The sequence below is a fragment of the Poecilia reticulata genome, chromosome 17 (genome assembly GCF_904066995.2).
Source record: "Poecilia reticulata chromosome 17, P_reticulata-male-v2, whole genome shotgun sequence".
Lineage (NCBI taxonomy): Eukaryota > Metazoa > Chordata > Actinopteri > Cyprinodontiformes > Poeciliidae > Poecilia > Poecilia reticulata.
Genome location: NC_088846.1, coordinates 9,219,986 through 9,242,023, shown reverse-complemented (window position 1 = coordinate 9,242,023; position 22,038 = coordinate 9,219,986). Strand labels below are relative to the sequence as shown.

Here is a 22,038-nt window from a genome sequence, read left to right as displayed (position 1 = left end):
TGACAGTTTACATCATGACCTCCAGGTTGTCTTGAGTGTCATAAGTGAAGTTGAACCACCTGCAACTAAAATGCATCTAAAATTATTCACAATCAAAATCAAGATCAGTCAAAAGTTGTCTTAGTGCTCAGTAATGCTGGCAGTATAATTTGATTCTTGCACCTGCTATGCTGTAATAAAACACAGGATCAGCAAGAATGAGCAGTTTTTATGTAGATTGTACTTTGTAAAAACTTTGTATTTGGTGAAACCTGGCAATGTAAATTCATAAAATACAGGCCTCTGTTGTGAGGCTCCTTTTTGTTCCTAAACAATAAGGCAACGGCAATAGTAGAACGTTAAATATTTTGTAAAATGTTCAACATTGTATGCAAAAACAAAGAAAACTTTATAAAATGCATCACGCATATAACTTCTGTCAATGTCCTACAAACTTTCTCCCCCTTCAGATTATGTAGATATGTGGCTTTAAGAGTTGTGGTGTTGCCTTATGATGTTGCCATCATATGTGCATCAAACTCCTAAGAAATAAAAGCGGTGTTTTGACAAGAATCGCCACATTCGGGCTTTTATTTTGAAAGTAAAAACCAACAGCTCTCTTTTATTCTTAACAGCCGTCTTGACCCACCTCAGCTTATCATACCTGTGCACGACTTCCGTAATTTGATCACTTATTGTGGCCGAGCTCCACCCTCTGGTGCTCAGGCTCTTCAGGCGGTGGATAAAACATTGATGAGGGGAAGGAGGCAGCCTAATTCCAGTTTCACTGCACTGTGTCTGACAACACACAGACACTTCAAGAAGGAGCCAGGGCAGCCCGGGAACTGAAACCATTTATACATTTTTACAGTTGCAGGTGGAGGCTTAAAAAGCACAATTTATGATTTTATTTTATTTTTTACAACTTCTGCTCTCCATTATCAAGTTCATTATATTTTGTTATATGTCTGAAATCAAAAGTAACTTAAAAGGAAATACAAATCAATGAAAAGAAAGAGGAAAGAAGAAGTTGAGGGGAAAAAGCACCCGAGTGCGGCTTGGACACGTAACAAACCGGCACCCACTGGTTGAATATGAGTGCCCTGTAGTGAGATTAATATTCTTATTATTCAACATAGTGGGATTACCAATACATGCTAATTTGCAACACTAAAATTCTGATAGTATTCAGATAGGCGCCACAATTTCTGCACGGCTTCTAACAAGCTTGTTGCCTTGATGGTTGAGCGCAGCACCAGGTGGGACGTAATAAGTAAGAAGGTTCACGGCAGCTGGGTTTACAGACAGTTCTGGACTCTTACCAAATATGATAAAAAACATAGACATCATGCATGCCAACGCAGTTCTGCAACTTAATGTTTTCTAGAAAAAGTGATTTTCTTCAAAAGTAGCACTCATTTCTCAAGGAAAACATCATATTAATCATGTTTTATTGCAAAATGTTTTGAAAATGAAGTTACATTTGCATTTTTTTTTTATTATGTAATACATTTTAGTTTTTTTCTTATTTTTTTATTTTTTTTTTTATTTTTTTACACCTGGAACTCCCTAAAGAGGGAGCAAAATAGCTTTTTGGAAAACACAGGATAGCCACATGACACAAATAAAGAGAAGTCGATTTTTATGTGGTGTGTGACATGAATCGTGGCCAAAGCCGATGAGGTGTAGCGCAAAAAAAAAAAAGAAAAGAAAAGAAAAAACAGCCCGAGAGGCAGCACCAAAAGCCATTAAGTCCTGAGAGAGGAGCCAGATGGTGCTTGTGTGTTGTGTCCACTTATCAGCCGAGGGAACGGTTGGAAAAAAACACACACAGTTTGTGTAATTATGAGACCACAAACACAAACAGCTGACCAAAACCCCTGTAACGAGGCTCACATGGGTGTTAAATGCAGAAGGATAAATATTATTCTCAGTCCATTTTCAAATCTGCTGAGAACATGAGTATTTATGCGTTTTTGGTGCCAATAGCTAATGATGTAACACCCTGAGGACTGGACTCATTTACACCAAGAGACTCAAGAGCCGAGCCTTGAAACAGACCCCAAATTGCACATTAAAGCCCAGAAATGAAGGAGGCAGCCAAGCAGCAGTGGATAAAACAGAAGGACACTCACTGACTTCAGCTTCTTTCTTTCTTTTTTTTTTTTTTTCCCCCAAGCAGCTGAATCAGCATTTCTACCTTCATAACACTGAGGAGCTTAAATAAAGGACATTTTGTGTGCATATTTAGCAATGAAGAATATAGCCACTCATCTTTCAGCACAGTGCTTCACTTCACATTTTTAACCCCCAACTACAGGATCATAAAGACAAGAGGAAATATTAATTGAGAACTCCTCGCTTTCAGTTAATCGGTTCATCAAGTTCAGGCATAATTAAGGGCCCCGATTGGTGAGGTTTAGCAGCAGCCAATCATCTGGCTGATGGGGGATTAGTGTACTTAGAGGAAACACTTATTCTCGCTTTGTGTGTAGTTCGGGCATGAGTGGAAATCTGAAACTAACTCCACCGACGTAACGTTAGGGCCCTTGGGGACGTCTGGAAGTCATTCACTGTAGGTTGGGAACGTGTTTACTTAAATGACTCGATACTTAAATGACTGTAGTTCATTTAAGTATGGCGTTCTCAAATAATTTTGTAATTCAGTACATTTATGTTTAAGAAAACATAAATGAACTGAATTTTTTGTATCGATTCGATATTGGCTCATACTTTTATTGGTATAGGAAGTAAAAAAAAAATTTAAAAAATCCCTACTCGCAGATGGCTTTGCATACTCATAATGTTCAGGGAAAGACAGATTGTTGTGGCTAAAGTAAAGGTTTATAGAGAACAAATGATATCACCGAGGAAGGGCAGTTTTTATTGGATTTTGAGACAAAGGAAAATCAAAAGGTGGCCTGGGAAGAAGAGCTGAGGGGTGTGAAGGAATGGAAGAATAAGAGAGACGAAGTTGAAGGAGATAAAGATGGAGAAGGAGACAGATGATGAAGATGATGATGGAGGTCGAGGACACACTCCTGTCCCCCCCCCCCAACTCCAGGCTTTTGACTTCCTTCTCCAGGCATTGACTGCACCTTCTTGCTTTCTTCGGCGTCTTTCACCTTTTTCTTTAACTCATTCTTTATCTTTCTCTTCCAGTTCAATGCTTACTTCCTCTAAATATATCATTGTCTTGTTCAGCTGTTTATCCATGTACTTTAAATCCTTTTTTGCAGCCAGCAGGGTCTTTTTCTCCTCCAAAGCCTGCCTCTCCTGCTACAAGTTTCCTCCTGTATTTTTCTTTTTGAACCGTATTTCGTCTGTTGAAAGCATATTTTTCTTATCAAAAGCTGACGATGTTCCAGTTACAAGCCATACTGAAATAACTGCAAACTGAGAACAGTACAGTGTATTTTTTATTGAAAATGTTCAAACAACATAGGGACGTATAACAGGTGAGCAGAAAACAGTAACTTTCCCCCCCACACTACTGAAGAGTGTATGGACATTATTCTGACATTTTATGGATCATGTGGAATGTGTATGATAAGGCATATGTCCAGTTGGATTGAATGTACATGTGCACAGGAACTGTTTGTAACTGCACGGATGATAACCTGAACAGTTGGGACTAATGAGGGTTGCTAAAAGTGGATGGCGTCGTCCCTCAGTGAGCTTATGGGGACAACGGGTTGTGTTTACGGACGACGGCCGATCTGCGAGAATCGACTCATTTATTGTTATTTATCTACAGACTCAACGTGGGACATCACAAGTCCAAGTTTTAACCGTGGATTTATAAAAAGAGGCTCAAACAACCATAAAGTCTTACTTAAAAAACAAAACAAAACGACAACAAACAAGTGGATGTCTGACAGGTGTGCTGACTCTTCATGTTCACAGGCCGATGGTGTAGGAGCGGCCGGCTGGGTTGTGGATGGCAGAGCAGGAGGGTTCTGTCACGGCCCATTCGTACCAAACCTTCTTCCCATTGTTGCAGCGCCAGAATCGCACAGCGATGTCGTCGTCTCGGGATATAGAGATGGGTTGCTGTCAGAAAAAGGAAAGGATGTTTACTCCTTAAATCGCACTTTTACATTTTGACCCGTGTGGAACTTGGACTTACTTTGAGGGGGAACAGGATGGGAAACCAGGAGAACATTCCAGGTGAATGCGTGTCTGGTTTTATACCTGCAACAAACGAGTTCATGAATTAAACCGCATCAATTGCCGACCATTACTACTTCTTCTTCACTCTAACTTACTAAGTGTGACATCTTTGTAGAGAGTGGTTTCAAAGTAGCCTGCAAAGCCATGGAGCACAGAGTTGCAATCCACAGAGAAGCGAAGACACTGGTACCGGTTATTGTTCATGTCTGACAGACAAAAAAAAGGATTAATTCATTTTAATAATGTCTTGTGATAATATTCTACAGTCTGCAGCAGGTACAAGGTAAGCTAAAATACAACAAGCTTGTATATTTTGAAATGTTATACAAGGGTCAACCTTTTGTGGGGTGTGTAAAAGTAAAGCAGGGTTTAGGTTCCGCTAGCTGGTGGAAGTTATGGAGTCGCACAACGTATGGCGTCTCAAAATGACACTCTGGGTCCTTGTCGCGTTCCCGGCATCCTCGGACTTCGTTGTACAGCTTGGAGGAAGACAGGGGAGCCAGGTAGGACGTGTAGGAACAGGGGATGCTGACTCCATCGTCTGCATCGAAGAGGAAAGAAAAATGATACACGACGCAAGCAAGCGGTGAAGGTAATGAAGCGAGACAAATGCTTCTTCAGGGTTTCACCCACTCAAATTTATTATTTTAAGACTAAGACCTGGTAAGACTGAAGCTTGTCCAACATGTTCTAAAACCAGTAAACCTTCAATATCAGAGTTTGTGTCGCACCAAATGTTGATTAGATTAGTGGGAGTAGCAGCGCTGGCTTCTTTTCTGGGGATCTTTTGCCACTGCCATGTCAAAACTGTGACATTTCTGGAATCTGTTTGTGGCTTTTGGTAGCAGCTTTTGCTCATCACCTTGGACACGGCTCGCTACAGTCTTAACCCCTGTAACGCTAAGCTTTCTGACAGAATAAATGTAGCATTATGCAAGTTAGCATCAGTGGCTCATGAAAAAAAATTATGAGTTGGATGTCATCTGGTGAACTGGTGATAAATTTGAACTTAACCATGATATGCACAAAAAAGCCAGCTAGCTATCAAGGCTATAGCAGCTAGTTAGAGGTAGAATGTCATTTGGATGTCTACAGGCGACTCAAATTGTTGCCTGATGGAAAAATCCAGCGGTAAAACAAATTACATTGAATGTACGACACTAAACAGCCCTGCCATGACAAAATGTAATACCTGTGATTAACGTATTTAAAACCAACTTGTTTTAAAAAAAATTAATTTAGGACATTTTAAGGATGCGCAGGCATCCAGTTCTTGCATATCCTGGAGAGACGTGGAGGTTTGTAGTACCTTTGAGAAAGTGCTGTGCTCCATCCAAGCACTCGGGGGAGAGCTCGTTGTCGCCGAACGAGCCCAGCAGCTCGCTCACGATGATATCGGCTTTCTCTGGTGCTTCCCACTCCCGCATGTCACATGACACCACGGTCACCTGGTCGCCCCACTCCTCGAAGCGCCAGTTCTCTAATCTGAACAAAAGAAGCTCTTTAAATTAAACAGTTAAGTCCTTTAAACGTTCCAGAAATGAAGCAGCTCTACTCACGTGATTACAGCATTGGGGTTTTTCTCAACAGCATATATTCTCAGCTTTCGGTCTGCCTGTCTGGCAGCGCGCAGGGATGCATTGACCAGAGGACCCCTTCCTGCACCCAACACCATCAACACCCTAAACCGACAAAAGAAATTTATCAGACACTTCAGGTGCTTCATACACCTTAAAGTGTGGTACTATTGTGATAATGTTAAAAATGAGGGGGAAAAAATCCTATTCTGTTCTTGAAAAACATGCCCATTTGAAACAGGCCTCTTCAGGACGCCACTTAAAATTTAAGTGTGACATAAACTGCACATAGTAACTGCATTTAATCCGAATGTTCAAATTTACTGATCTTCATTGATTCTGTCTTGGAACAAAAAGTGGAGAAAATAGTCGGACTGACATTTCTGATAATGCTGACAGATTTTTTAAAACACTTTTCTCCAGAACCAGTGATGTTTACAATAAGCCTGGTGTTGTTTCAGATGAATAATTCAGCTAAGTGTACCTTATTGCTATTGAAAGATGCAGATTCTGACTGATATTTATTGTATGAATGTGTATCCGGTTATTTTCTCTTGTTCCATCACATGAAATCCATTGAACTCCAGTGAATTTCTAACATAATGCCTCCCTGCATTTATATTTTTAACCAAGACTATTACAGGATGAAGGTAATGAAGGGTAGAGGCGAGCATTGACTGAGCTACAAATCATTGCCCAGCTCAATTAAGAGTCCCAATTGTAATTTCATACAAATATAAGAACATTTTACTTACTGAACATTAGTGTCTTTCTGCTCCTCTGGTACTCTGTCCAAAAGACATTTATATACAGCCTGAAAGAAAATTAAGACTGTTAGACAAATGTGCATTATGCACAAAAAATATTTTAGATACAAGCGTTATTTAGATTCAGTTTAATGTCAACAAATGTTTTCCCTTTCTCACCATGCACATTTAAAAAAAAAGCCTCACGGAAAAACACAACTACATGGAATATATAAACATGTTGTCCTGTCAAGACAAGATTCAAGACCTGTGATCAACATATTTAAGTCTAACTTACTTTTTTTTTTTGTATGAGTTTAAGGTGTTTGAAGGCCTCAACGTTAGATACATGAACGTAAGGATGTGCAGCCAACCTGTGACTGTGATTGCATGGCACAGCAGTCAAACATCATTCTTGAAAAATATTTCCATTTACAATATACTTATGATTCATATCACTAAATGCACTCTGTGACTGCTTTTAATTATGTTTTCAAATTTACCAATATTTATTGATGTTCTCATGGAACAAGGAGTGGAGAAAATGTAAAAAAATATTTCCAATCACTGTTAATTTTTTTATTCCGATTACCATCGACAACTGCAATTTATCGAGAAAATAAATCAAAATTCTTGTCATGACAAGAATTTTTCACAATAAATAAACTATGATAAATGCCCACATCCTCCTTAAAAGTACAAAACAACATTGGTCCACTGGCTCACCTGTTGGTACTGAGAATATTTAATGGGATCCTTCTCAAATACTTCATATGTCTGAGACTCCAGGTTGTCCATGAGGGGCTAAATGAAGGACAAAAAGCAAGAAATCAATTTAGCTACGAGTCAAAAAGCTGATTAAAGAAAAAAAAAAGTGAGGACAGAGTGGAGGTGTTGACCTGTAGAGGTGACTGCAGATAGTCTTCGTAGCCTTTGGCAAACAGCTCATAGGCGTTGGGCGCAGGCCTGTTCTGGTTGAGGTATTCCAGGTATTGCAGGTAGGACCTGAAGTCCTTCTCAGTGTGCCGACTGGCGCCTGTGAAGATAAATTGAGCCTCCAACTGGAAAGGCAAGTGTGTGTTTTTGTTAAAAAGGAACCTTTGAAATTTGGATACTCAACCAAACCGCGGGGAGCTTTGATGTCGGACCTTAAAAAGCCGGAAGATTATCCTCTGATGGGCTTTAGACAAAACAGGGAAGCCTTTCTTATTGGTGAGGAAGATGCTAGTGGGAAGCACGGCTGCTTTGATCGGCTCTCCGAGCCACTTATCGATTACAGCGTCTGACGGCATGTCTGCTCCCACTTCAATCGCTGCAGGAATAGAAAACGAGCACATTCTCAGTAGGGGGAAAAGAAATAGGGTCTGAATTACTTGTAATGCTTTAATTTGCTCCCTGGCAGCGAGTTCTCTCACCGAGACAGATCCTCTTGTTGTAATCACAGAGGGTTCTGAATGAGTGCCACCTGACAAAACAAAGATTGATAAAGAAACTGAGCCGCAGTTTTTATTTGATTCAGCGCTCCTGCTGATGAGGAAGCAATATAAAACTAACCAGCTCCAGGTTTTCTCGTCCGCGCTCGTCTCGTCTAAGCAAGCGGTGGGTTCATTCTCGATCAGGTCATCCCGCATGTCTTCTGGGGCCACCAACGGGACACGGATCCAGAACTAACGAACAGAAAGAGAAGCTGGGTTTAAGCCAGGACTGCAGCACGGATGCATCAAATCCAATTACAGGCTTCCGCCGGATGCCCCGATGCCGTGTCTCACGTTTGAGGTGTGGTGTCCAGTGTGGATGTGGTTTAGCAGCATTCGGGCTAGATTGGCATTATTGGGGCCCTTCAAAGGGATCATGAAGACAGGCAGACCCAGGTAGGCTGAGAAGTTCAGTTCCTGTGCGAGAGCCTGGAGAGAAGTGCGGAAAAACAAAAAAAGATGAGAGGAGAAAGTGACGACAGATGCAAACAGAGAGGAGCTCTGACGAGACAAAGGAACTGCCAGCCTCACAGCGTGCAAAGGAAGTGAGAAATGTTCAGACTGAGGAACGTACAGCTTCCGAGTTCCTCCGTTCCGTCTCTAATTCTGAATCCGCGTCAACCCATTGGGAGAGCTTTCCAACAATCAGAGTATTCCAGTCTACAAAAAGACAGAGAATAGCCAACTTATTGTTAAAAAAAAAACATGCCAGGTCACCCCAGTTTTATCTGCATTAACTTTTGTGCTAAATGTTAAATTATCAGTGGCTCTCTAATTCTAGATAGTCTAATTTATTTATTTGGTCATTTTCAACTTTTACAAACACAATTAAAAATAAAAAAAACACAATGCTTGGGCCTGTCGAAGTAAACAACAAATCAATTAATCGCATCATCGTTTTCCTCTCTCTTTTTCTACCAAAAACTGGATGACAAAAGTCTTCAGTCTGCTAAATTGGCCTCAACTAGCCCTTATTTTGAAACACAGTTTTCTTCACAGAGACTTTATAATTCATTTTACTTCTGGTTTCTCTTGTTTTGTTTTGGATATTTGTCATGTCTTCCAGTTTCAGTGTTAAATGTCTGTTAGAATTTAAAGTGTTTTAATCTTCGGGAATGTGTTCTTGCATTATCGTGCAATGACTGTTACTCAAAACAACAATGTTATCATTTGTCGCAATAACTTCTGGGACAATTCATTGTCCAGCAAAATTTTGTTGTTCTGGCAAATTATGCTGAAAAAAAAAAAAAAAAAAAAAGGAAATTAGCAAGACAAAACTGGGAATTTAAATATTTAGATTCCTGTGAGTGGCAAGAACACAAAGTGTAGACCAAGGAAAGTGCAGATGGAAGAACAACTTTATAGATTTGGTTTCTGATACAACGTCACACGAACGGGTCAAGCTTTAACGGGTCACTAACGTGTCATGGAGAATGTACGTGTACAGTGCGTATTAACAGACACTATCTACTAACACTATCGCCACTTTGATAGAAAACTGGGATGTATTTGGCTTCATTATTCATCGAAACACAGAAATATCACACGAAGGTATCAGACTCTCTGATTTATGATCACAGTATTTGTGTTCCTTGACCTACAAGATTAATGAAAATTAATTATTCTGCATTTACCTTCTTGTTGAGAAACAACAGATGTAAATAAAAATTTTTTTAAGAGTATGAGTGACTTTTTAATTAGATTTAGAAATATCAATTATTGATATTAGGTTAGGTTTTAGGGCAAACAAGAGATTTTTATCCAAAAGTTAAATAGAAAATAGTTGCTAGAATTCATGTTTAACTCAGTTTGAGCATAACTAGGTCATAAAATTAGATACTTTGATGGGTTTAGTTTTGCTGGACATCTGTATAGTGAACATTTTCCTGTTCATGACTAATGTTAAGCTGTTTTACATGATCTAATATTAACAGTACTACAAGTATTAGTCAACATGAAATACATACTATAAAGTTCTTTGAAAAAGAGCTTTAAATAAGAAATGTGAGGAATTCCCTAGAGTAAGAAAATGGCCAATTATATATTAACTGTAAATGAAGAAAGCACATCTCCTAGCTTTGCTGTGGTATACAGACTAACCTCTTCCACAAAGCAGCAGGTCTGAACGGGTCAGGGCCCCGGGTCTGGACTTGGCGGGCTCCAACTCAGACTCTCTCTTGAACCTCGGATGGAACAGGGGCATGCACAGGAAGTCAAACCTGTGGAGGAAAATGAACCTTAAATAACACCGACATACTTAAAATAGAAGCACGGAGAAAAGTGAAAGGCACTTCCTAGAATACGTTTTAAAAAGGCGAGGAAATATTGAACACAACACCCCACGCTGCTGCTACAAACACTTCAGAGTCATCAAACATCGTTGTGATGAGGGCACGTGCTGAGAACTCGCCGGCTAGCTTAGCCAGCATCCCGCTCTCACACAAAAAACAACAAGCACGAGACGTATTATTACGGCTGAAAACTGACATGCAGAGTCAAACACTCTCCTCACCCGAGTTTGGCGACCGCAGCTAACGTGTCAGCTATCTCTGGCACGCAATTCAAATCTCTCCCACAGGACACTCTGCTCCCCGTACTGACGGACGCCATGGCTTCTATCCGACTGAAAGGGGGGACCATCTTGCTCCGTCGTTCGGGGAAACTGGCGCCATTTTGGATCCAAAAAGACGTGGAAAGGTTCCGAATGTGGAGGCATTCAGAGCCAAAATGGCTCCTCATGGAGGCCAGTTGCATATCCCGTAAATTACCGCGATAATTATCCAGTGCCAAGATTTTTTTTTTCCCCATTTCCATTAATTCGGTGACATAAATAAAATAAAAATAAAATAAAATGAATTAATTAATGAAACCATACATATGAAAAACGTTTTTGATAAATGTCAAGGGAAAAACTCTAAATTAACTATTTAACAATATCCTAATATAGAATTATGATTTTAAAAAGTTCTTTATATTTTTAGTCTTAATACACGAAAAGTTAATCATAATAGTACAAAAAGAGCAAAACCAAAAATAAAAATCAAAGCTTTTATCTGCTGAATGACAGCAAAATAAAAAGTGTAACTGTTTCATAACTAGATAACCCACTCACCCACTCACCCATACACACATCTACACATTCACACTCTCTTCTCAGAATGAAAGCTTTGCAGAAAGAGGCTTCGCTGCATATCAAATTCACAGCAAGAAGAGTGAAACATTGCTTACAGATATGTTTGTGCGTGTATGCAGTGCAAGCTGCAACATTTGTTAGAGCTATAAAAGGATAAAAGGGCACTCTTAGGAGCAGATGAAAAAGTGGACTTCGTGGGAATGATTCTTCATCAGAACCCTAGCTGTGATTGGAAAACATATGGCTTTGTCTGATTATTGCTTGGTTTTCTTATGGACTACCAATCTTCTACGTTAACTGAAAGGATCTACAGATTATGTGATCAACCCAGCTATTTATAGCTTTTCTTTTTTTTAACACTAATATGGCTCTGGAAGATATTTGTTGCTTCAAAGACAAGCCTGCGCAGCAGCTGTTTCCTTTTCCAGCTTTGGAGACAGATTATCACAACCTTGAGTTGGAAAGACTGAAGAAATCTCAAACAAACTGGGGGGATCCACAGCACATTTACATGCCACCTTTCCCACAAGCCACTCCATTTATCAGCAGACGCACGTCTCGTTTCGGACCGCCAAACCATGTGCTGACCGTGCAAAGGCCTTTCCCTCTGTCTCATGGAACAACAACCTTGGGTTTTATTTTCCAAGGTGGTGTAATTGCAGCAGCAGACACACGTGCCAGCGCGGGTGGCCTTGTCGCATGTCCGGCTGTACACAAGATCACCCCTATTCACTCCCATTTAGTGGTCACCTCCTCAGGCAGCGGTGCAGACTGCATGCTTTGGGAGCGCATCCTGATCAGAGAGATCAGACTGTATGAACTGCGGCATAAGCGTCGACTCTCCATAAGAGCTTCTGCCAAGCTTCTTTCCTGTATGTTGCATCCATTTAAAGGGACTGATGTGTGTGTGGCACTCACTCTGTGCGGTTGGGAAAAGGAAGGAGGGAGCACTGGGCTTGTTCACAACTTTGGCAACCAATCTTTTGTGACTGATGTGAGCTCTTCAGGCAGTGTCAGCAACACTTCAGCAGCAGATCCGCTATCCCCAAACAGTGGCCCACGGGTTATCTACGTGTGCAGCGATGGCGCCCGACTGCAAGGAGATATCATCTCTGTTGGATCAGGGTCTCCTTATGCTTACGGAGTCCTGGATGGGGGTCTGAGTTGGAGTTTGAGTAAAGAAGAAGCCATCTCCTTGGCAAGAGAAGCTGTTTTCAGAGCCACTCATAGGGATGCCTACTCTGGAAACAATGTGGATCTTTTTCACATCGATGCCAAGGGTTGGATCCAAAGACCAAGGGAGGACCTGAAAGAAGAATATTACAGAGAGTTGGAGAGGAGGTCCAAGCGCAGAAGAGAAAAGAAAAAGAGAGATACAATAGAAAGCAGTTAGAGCAAACAAGGGAACTGTGCTGGGCTTTGGAGATGAAAATTATGCACCTAGGCTGATCAAAAAGTAGTTGTGGTAAACCTCTTCTAGTTTTTAAGGGTACTTCATGAAACTTATAATGTTTATCCAACCTTTAAGGGACATTCCCTAAATGTTACAACAGGAAAATGGTAGCTAACATTCAAGGAATCTTTATGGAGCCCATTGTAAGGGTATTCTAGAGGTAACATAATCAAAGTTGTAGATATACTTCAATGAACCACTATAGAACATTACCGATTTTCTAGAAAGAGTTCAAAACAACTTTAATTTACCTTTTGGGGATTGTCCTCTTAACATCGTTGGAACATTGTGAAAGTTGCATGTATTGTTCAAAGACTCTTTATGGAATTTCCCTCAAAGTTCTTTAAAGGATGCATAACTAATTTAACCTTCTCGATAACATTGTGAATTAAACATATTCTTCTTTGAACTTGTAGAGAACATGTCAATTCCTAAATGTCACACTATTAATGGAGAGAACCTCCTGGTAACATGCCCTCCATGTTCTCTGAAGGTTAGAAAATATATAACCTTTTGAGGATGTTCCTCCAAGTAAACTTCAGGGAATGTTCAAAAACAATAACCAAAAGTTCAAGCCGTTTTGGAAATCTTCCCTCAAGTTCTGGTAAGGTTGGTGCTTTTTGGGCACGTCCTTCAACAAGCCATTAAATTATTTGGAAGTCAGTCTACACAAAATAAGCTTCAAAAGTCTCGCTTTGTTTTGCTTTGTTTGGCCATGACATATTTTTGACTTTTTCAGTTATTCACCACACGGGGGCGCTGTGTAATTTTTGCAGCCTTGAAGAATAAGTCTTCCTGCTCTTGCCGGAAGTTGCTTGCTCATCGCACTCTTTCAAAGATGGCTCTTGCTAGTGTGTTAAGTAGTGATTGTCCGGATTTTTCGTCTGATTATCGGCAGCCATTCGCTTTCGGCTGCGGTTCCGGACAGAACGAAGGAGAATCCGAAGCTGGACCGGGGGAAAGTCTCAGTTTTTGCGTTAAGAACTCGCTGCTCGCTGGGGATGAAGATGGCGTTGAGAGAAAAATAGAGTTTCTGCACGGAACAACCACATTAGCGTTTAAAGTAAGTGCAGTTATTGTTTGTCGTCGCTAGACGTTTTCACTAAAGTCATACTAATTGGATATATTTTCTAATGAACATTTATATTTGTTTTAAATCAAACGCAACGGTTCATATCAGACAATGACCCAAACGTTAGCTGGGCGCCGCTAGCTCGGCTAAAAACTGCTTTCTCATGGCAGAGAAACGGACTGGCTCACTGCTGAATATTATCAAAACAGAACACCGTTAGTTCCATACGTAACTTTACCAACCTTTTTACCTCTACGAGTAGACATTAATCTGTACATCTTTTTGTTCCCATATTGGAATTTTTAATAACATCTTCAAATAAACTAGAGCTCCATAGTTGGGTCTCTCACCCTGTGGTGTTTGTTGTCTTTGGCAATAAGAAAGCAGACAGTGAATGTCTCAAATCTCTGACCTGTGTTGTTATTCTGCTATGACAGATATGTGACATGTTTCTTCTTAAAAATAAATAAATAATGTCAAGAGGACTTGTCATCATTCTGTATAGGTGGCTGCAATCCAAATAATAAATAAATTAAAATGGATAACTAAATATAATAGATAAATAAAAATTAAACACTATTATATAATCTTGTAGATAAAGATTCATTTCTTGCAAGAAAATACAGGTTCTTGGCACCAGTCAGCATTCTGAAATGAATGGAGTTCTGTTATTGTAAAACTTTGCTTCAAACTCAGGACAGGTTCCGAACTCTTGTAATTTGACGTTTTTATGTAGACAAAAACATAAAGTAATCCATCTTTTGTCAAAGCAGAAGATGGATTACACCCATGGGGAGTTGGATCATTTTCTCTCCTTAAAAATAATAAAAATTGTAGTTTGCAGTTTTTCTGACAGTTGTACTATGAAAGTAGATGAATAGCATCAATATATTTTATTTTTTTCCCCGTTATTCTGAAAAATAGAGATTAGAAATGATATAGTTTTGAAAATGCTTCTTTGTTTGACTTTATTAGTAAACATAAATAGATTGAAGATTAGTATCTGAAAATTACAGAGACCATGTTTTACATTTACCTGATACCTGATATTTACCTGTTTTGTTTTCACAATAATTGTTTAAGCAATGTTGCCATACCTACATTTGTATTTTGTTGATTCCTGTGTTACAACACCTGATTAGTTACCGAATGGAGCATAACACCGGTCTTCTCCCCTTGTTATCCTTCAGTTCCAGCATGGCGTTATCGTGGCGGTGGACTCTCGGGCCACGGCGGGCTCCTACATCGCCTCGCAGACGGTGAAGAAGGTGATCGAGATCAACCCTTACCTCCTGGGGACCATGGCCGGAGGCGCCGCAGACTGCAGCTTCTGGGAGCGCCTGCTCGCCCGCCAGTGCCGCATCTACGAGCTGCGCAACAAAGAGCGCATCTCTGTGGCGGCCGCCTCGAAGCTGCTGGCCAACATGGTGTACCAGTACAAAGGCATGGGACTCAGCATGGGCACCATGGTGTGCGGCTGGGACAAGAGAGGACCTGGTAAGCGCAACAAGTGCATTGAACATGTGCTTTTTAAAAAAAAGAAAATAGTAATAAAATTACTAGAAGTAGATTTTAGTTTAATTTTCTTTGCCTTTTATAATAAAATATTATTTAAAGTGCATCTTTTTAAAGTTATTGTTTGCAGCTCAAAGCAAGTTTTATTTTATAGCAGCGGGAGCAAAAGTGGCTTCTTAAATAGGAAAAGGTAGTGGACCGCTGGTGTAGACTCTGCAAACCGGGTGGAGATTTACCCAAGAATACTTGGGAGTTGCATAAAAAGTTGTGCAAAGTATTTTTTCAGGGAGCTAAAAACAAATGCATGTCACACTTTAGTTGTTTTTTATTTTTATTTTGAAAAAAAAAGAAAACCATACGTAATTTTTTGTCCCTTTGTATTTATGCACGACTGTGTTGGCATGGCTGTAGATGGGAAGCATTTTTCTCAGGGGGTTTAAAAATGTGCAGTTCCTTTACCTAACCAGTAGATGGTGCTGCAGCGCCTCTTTTCCTCTCCCCTTGTTGATAATGTCACGCTATGCATTTTGGATGCCACACGCTGCAAGGCTCTACATCAGAAGGTGTGTTTAAAGAGGCCACCACAGTGACACAGTAATGGGAAATCAATAATCCCGGGACTGTGGGCTAGTGAGAGCGCCGCCGGATGATGGGCGGCGGGGGTCTCTGCTCGGACAATCCGGGTCACGCGTATAAATGCCACGACATGGAATGGGCGATCAATGCCAGCTTTATCTTGTACGGCTTCAGGCTGACGCCGGCAAACGCGCCGGACACACGCCTAATCCCCAGCAATCAATTGAGGAAACAAGGATCCTGTTATGAGTTCAACAGGTCAAGCAATGTAAATATGTCTGCTCTCAGCGCCTTCGTGACTGAGTGGAGAGGTAAATGTCAGGGAAATTAAATCAATCACTATAAGGTAAGGAAGCTCATTAAAGCGACTACAACCACGTCAAGTGCACTTTATTCCCCTCAGATGAAGTGTCTTAAGCTGCATGCAAAATAAATGGAATAAAAGCCACGCTAAGGAGCCTGACAAACGCGGCTCCGTGTAATAAATTACATATTATGACACTTTGTAATCAGCGTACAGTTAACGGCTTTTATTTCAACGGAGGGAAAAAAAAGTGACGGCGTAACGTACAGACTCCTTTCAAGGACAGGACAGGCTTGTAATAGGGTCGCATATGAATAATCGGGCCTCATTAGGGAAAAGAAGGGTACCGTGTGATCGGAAGCCTCGTCAGACGACCCGTGTGGCAGATGGGTTTTTACCGCCGCTCCCAAGATGGTGATGTAACGACTTGGTTTTTTTTTTTTTTTTTGGTCCCTACTCACTTTTTAAACGAATTCAAGGACCGACCCAGTGGATGGCAGTCGTCCACGCACTGAGCTGCGCTCATCACCTACATCTAAATGCTGTTATTCCAGCCAGCTGCACAGCCTGCTGCTTAAAAAGGGACTCCTTAAGCACCTGTCAGCCGGTTGATAAAGTAGAAGAAGTCTCCGTCGGCTGGCGCGGCCTCACCGTCCGGACTGCGTTTCCGCTGCCTCCACTCGCCATTTCTGTCGCGAGCACGTACGGCGGCTGAGTCAGAGTCTGAGGGGGCAGAGACTATGAAGCAAAGCCACATTGGCTCCACAAAGGCCCCAGGTGTGCGCTCATATACCGTTTCTATACTTGGACCTCTTAAAGAGTCCTCAACCCTCCCCACTACCCCTTCCATCAAGCATGCCACTCGACGAAAGAGGGCCGCCTTTACAGCTCCCTTTCCCTGCCTATTATGTTTTTAACGAGTCCCTCGCAGTTTCCAAGTGGAACAGGCAGGTCTTGGAATGGCAAATTACCCCCGTGCGCACGCAGGCGCTGGATGATTATCATGGCAATCTAACGACAGGCTCAGGAAGCTGCAATTTGCCAGCTGAAACCAATACTAAGATTCTTTTTCTTTCTTTCTTCTTTCCTTTTTTTTAACGCCCTGAAAAGCAAGTGGCTCTCGAGCTTTAATAGACTGTCACTAGTTAAGCTGAGAATCAGCGAGCGGGTTTGATCTGCATGCGTTCCCGGATTGGTTTTCACAGGTTTCAGCTCTGTGAAAGCGTTCTGAGGAAAAAAAAAGAAAAAATCCATGCCTTTTCGCAGGCTGGCTTCTTTTCACCGCTCGTGGGCGAACTCGCAGGCTGGTGCTCGTCACTCTGGAGCCGGGCCCATGGGGAACGTGTGTCACGGCTCAGAACAAAATGTTGCGCATGTGTCCGTGACGCGTGGCGTGGAGCAAACTGTCCCTCACATGTCCGTCGAAGCGTTGCGGAAGTTGAGTCGCTCGAGGGCTTACGGCAGGGCAGGTTGACGAGCTCACGGCCCCAAGCTCCGTGTAGACGGCTGCGAATGTGCCCGTCTGATATCCACGGGATGTGAGCACGCTGTAGTGTTGTTTTTTTTTCATTTTCTCGTCCACCACGATGAGGCGTGAGCCGCAGTTACCTGGACAGCTCAGGTTATGGGTCGATAGTTAATTTTTGGCCTGTTTGCAGAGAATCAATAAGAACCAGAGAAGGGGGCCTTTGGGCAGACGGCGTTATGGGGCCGTGCCTCGTCAGCAGGTTCCGCGGCCGGCTTCATTTTACTTGAAGAGGATGCAGCTGTTCATATCTGCCAGCCCTCGCTTCACTTGGAGGGGTTGCAGCTGCTCTTATTTTCTCTCTGGAGGATGTGTATGTGTGTGTGTGGTGCGTTTACAGACTTGTGTGGTTTGTGCTACATCATTTTAGCAACACCTGTATCGGGAGAAGCAACTCCCGCGACGCCACCTCCTCACCTTCCCGACCTACCTTTTTGCCCTCTCTCTTTAGGGCTGTACTACGTCGACTCGGAGGGCAATCGGGTGTGCGGCGACCTGTTTGCGGTGGGCTCAGGCTCCATGTACGCCTACGGTGTAATGGACAGCGGCCTGCGGCACAGCCTGAGCGTGGAGGAGGCCTGCGAGCTGGGCCGCCGGGCCATCTACCAGGCGACGTACCGTGACGCCTACAGCGGAGGGCAGGTCAACTTGTACCACGTCCACAGCAAAGGTTGGACACGGGTCTCCCAGACCGACGTGCTGACGCTGCACCAGCAGTACAAAGAGCAAGCGTAACCGATGGGGAAGAAGGAAGTTGAGAGGAGTGGTTGGAGACGGGGGGGAAAAAAAATAAAGTTTTCTAAATCCCAATCTTTAAAAATGTTCTGAAAGGTTAACACAATAAAAAGGACTCAGTTACTCATCACCTTCCATTTTCATCACTTCTGTTACTTGTTGCTAGCTTCATATTGTACATGTTAACAATGCCAGTAAGCTCCACTCACCTTGTACAGAGGGATAATTTGAGGGGCTGCAGAGAGGGCGCCGATGATTCATACAAGCTTAACTCGGTGTGGGAGTAGTGTGGTGCTCACCTGGTGTACCGTTCATTTCAGATCCTACCCTTGAAAACTAAAATATCTTCTACAATAAAGCTTGTGTTCTTTCTCAAGATCGTGCCTGTGCTGTTTTTGTTCAACTTTGGGTCAAAGGATGTACAGATTAAAAACAATTAAAAACCAGTGGATCACAGATCAATCAGCGTTTTGGTAGGATTTTCACAGATTTATCTCTTATATAATCCTCGATGGATTGTATAAGGTAGATTGTTATAGCAAAATACAATTCAATAATGAAACGTGATTAAAACACTCAAAAAGTACATTGATAAAATCTAATGAATAAAAAAAAATACTTTTGCTTCATCTTGTCTTATCCTGGTTTATTTCTCATGTTTTATAGGTTTTACCTAGTGGTTATTGTAAATACAAATTTATAATTGTTAGTGCAGTGCATGGGAAGAGCCAGGCAGATTTTTCATGATCTGCACAAATATTTGAAACTTGTAAGATTAGTCAAGATTATAAAAATATCTACTAATGTTTTCAGAACACACTTATGGAGTTCCGTACGTGCCATGTACATGGTGAAAAATTAACAGCAACTTTAATTATTTAGCCTTTCATAAGAGGGAAAAAAAGGGGATTACATTTTCAATGTCATATTTTCACCATGTTATTAAGTGATTTATAAATGTTCCATGTTTAACTAATTTTTAGCTAGCAAAATAGATATTCAGTTTACAAACTGAATATCTAGTTCAGGTCATCTTGTATATATATTGACCTCAAGCTCTATATATTTAGCTTCAAGCTAGATATTTAGTTGAAGCTGCATATATAGTATATAGCTATTTAAGGTAAATATATAGCTTCAAGCTAAGTATTTAGTGAACTAAATAAGCTAAATATTTAGCTTTCTAAATATTTAGTTGACAGACAATATTAATTTTGTTTAGCTTGAAGCTAACTTAGCTAAGTTAGCTAAATTAGTTAGCTCATTAGTTAGCTAACTAATGAGCTTAATGCTCATTTTTGACTGTTAAGCACACTTATAGGTTTTGTGAGTTAAATTAAAACCACTGATCTCTAACTATGCCCAAAGTCAGTGAGACAAAATATAGTGTTATTTCATAGCTTCCCGTAGTAATGAATCTAAAAGCAAAGCTTTTGAAGTTACATTTCTACATGGCCTCGAATTGACCAGTTGTTTCATTAGAAACCAGCAGTTTTTGGATGCAGGCTGCTGGTTCCTTAATTAAATCATTAATTAAAAGGACTGTGTTTAAAATAGCAGCGTGGAGTTACATAGGTGAGTTCATTCATTCTGTGAAAAACCAGGTAACTCTTATTTAAGCATAAATGTAGCAACTGTTAGGCATGCTGGTTATTGTCCACCCCCTGAAATCCTGAATCAAATGGATGGTTTCTAGGGGAGCATGCTTTGATTAAAGCCGATGCGAGAGTAGAAAATGTACACAGAAGCGCAGAAACTGATGGCCTGAGTGAATGATCTTGGCGATCAAAACCAGAAAAAGGAAAACCGCAAACTACCATTTGAAAGGATGAGAGCTTAGCTAAAATAACTCAGTCAGTGACTCCAGGGTGAATCTATAGTTACCTGTAAGGACAGCAACAGATATGTGAAACCAGGCTTTTAGCAAGAAGTCACAAATAAAACGATGTCGGCTGAAAAGGTTAATTTGTCAAAGAACACATTGATTTTAACTCTGTAGACTCAATTTAATCCATGATACACTGTGAAACATGGTAGCAAAGGTATCATGCTATGGGATGTTTCTCAATCCTTGGACCTTTATCCAATAGTGATGTAACAGTTTTTGTTTGGTTTGAGCCTTTTTGGGTACTTGCATATGGAATAGCTTTGGTTTGATGTTTGAATCATCAACATAACAGGATGCTGGGAGCCAACACACACCAAAACTGGTTTTAGAATGGTCAAAGTGGGTTAGCATGAAACATTATGGTCAAGATGACTCTGGTGGAGTCCATGTGAACACAAGGCTTAACGTGTGTTTATTTCAGGGTTTATGTATTTCTTTATTCACGGATAGATTAAAGAAACTTCAAAATGAATCCAAACGTCTTCACCCAGTTCTAGTTTTGGAAAATTTATTGAAGTTGTTATATAATCATTCCGCCCTGGAATAAAAACTGTTGAAATGCATCTTTGCATAGAGCACATCAACCATGATGTGAACTTTTTCATCAGTGCTGTATTCAATGCCAAAGACCCCATCTTCCTTTTAATGAAGCTGATTTTTTTTTTCTTTTTAAACCGCTGTTTGTGTTTACATTTCCGTCATCTGTTCCCCCAGCTGTTGGGATTTGGAGGTACAGCCAAAGCCTGTTTTGTCTCCTCTATATGTTCTGCATGTATTAGCAGGGAGTAGCTCTGTCTAAATAGCAGTATTTAATTGCACACCACCAGCCCCAGTAATTGTGCCTCCTGAGTTGTAACAGTGTGTTTTCTTCCCTTCATTGATAATGTTTCCTTCCTCTGCTCACGTTGCACAAACGCGTCTTTTAATTGGGAGGGGAGAGGAAATTTATTCTTTAATTCCTCCTAGACACACTTTAGTTTTTTTGCTTTTTGTCCCCCCCCCTCGTTCTCTGTGCAACGTTCTGTGGCACCCTGTCATGGTGTTTACAATAAAACGAGCGCCGTTGCAAGTAGGCGCCACTCCGCTGGTTTTTATGCTTTGTAGTAAACACTAATAAAGGGAATTGGGTGGAGGGCTGCAGCAAGTGCACTTTGAAACCATGGTTAAAAACTAGTTTCACAGGTGACTAGTTGGCAGATGGAAAAGAAATAGGATTTCGATAAATGGAAATGAGCAAATCTCGTATGGGATGCTGCTCCGGGTAAATGAAGTGATGGTAGCTGCAACATCAATAGAAGCACACACTGATGGAGAGGTAGGGTTCCTCGGAGATATGCTAAGCAGCTGCAGAGTTGCAGGGATGCTTGTCCCTTAAATGTCCTCTGTAGCCGGCCTAACAAGCGAAGACACGGATCGACTGTGATTCTACATCAATGTTACGAAAGTGGAAAAAAATCAGGGTTGCCAACCCCGTTCCACATCCAGGTTTGCTGTGAATGGAAAGTGTGAGGAATTTAAAAACGAGAGACACATTTGAGAGGTGCCTTTTTTTTTTTTGATTCACCAGCATTATGGTTTTATCCGAGTATCTGAATGATTGCTCTCAAATGGTTCAAGTAATCAATTAAAAAATATTTACTCCTGCCCTTCTTTCCCCAAAGTTGTTTCTGTACAGAGTCACAACAAGAATCTAGAAAGCAACTGTTAAGAAAATATATTTAAAATAAGCTAGTTTTAAAACTTAACATGTTTTGATTGAAATAGCCTAATTATAGTTTTAAAATTTATAACTTATTCTGGCCTATTTACCTTTATTTTACCTGTAGTTAAAGCAGATGGTTTGTCAAGATCTCTGATCTGCCCTTTGTCTGTCTGGGAAACAATCAG

General features: G+C 41.0%; 3 protein-coding genes across 3 annotated transcripts; 2 read left to right on the top strand and 1 right to left on the bottom strand.

Annotated features, from left to right (window-relative positions):
- Window positions 1-3,380: 3,380 nt before the first annotated feature.
- Window positions 3,381-10,637, bottom strand: prmt5 (protein arginine methyltransferase 5). Its single transcript, XM_008432986.3, is given in 17 exon segments — window positions 3,381-4,032; window positions 4,109-4,173; window positions 4,248-4,358; window positions 4,490-4,693; window positions 5,462-5,637; window positions 5,712-5,834; window positions 6,485-6,543; window positions 7,202-7,279; window positions 7,375-7,536; window positions 7,624-7,787; window positions 7,891-7,940; window positions 8,030-8,142; window positions 8,245-8,379; window positions 8,525-8,610; window positions 10,051-10,169; window positions 10,463-10,580; window positions 10,583-10,637. Coding segments are annotated over 17 exon segments (1,956 nt in total). The 5' UTR covers window positions 10,623-10,637; the 3' UTR covers window positions 3,381-3,879.
- Window positions 10,638-11,364: 727 nt separating this feature from the next.
- psmb11a (proteasome 20S subunit beta 11a) lies at window positions 11,365-12,550 on the top strand. The gene has a single exon (XM_008432987.3). The coding sequence runs from the start codon at window positions 11,448-11,450 to the stop codon at window positions 12,474-12,476; it is 1,029 nt and encodes a 342-aa protein (XP_008431209.1). The 5' UTR covers window positions 11,365-11,447; the 3' UTR covers window positions 12,477-12,550.
- A 777-nt stretch (window positions 12,551-13,327) lies between these two features.
- On the top strand, window positions 13,328-18,322 carry psmb5 (proteasome 20S subunit beta 5). Its single transcript, XM_008432988.3, has 3 exons — window positions 13,328-13,599; window positions 14,799-15,105; window positions 17,980-18,322. Exons 1-3 carry the CDS (start codon window positions 13,375-13,377, stop codon window positions 18,261-18,263), a joined length of 816 nt encoding a protein of 271 aa, XP_008431210.3. The 5' UTR covers window positions 13,328-13,374; the 3' UTR covers window positions 18,264-18,322.
- The last annotated feature ends 3,716 nt before the right edge of the window (window positions 18,323-22,038 follow it).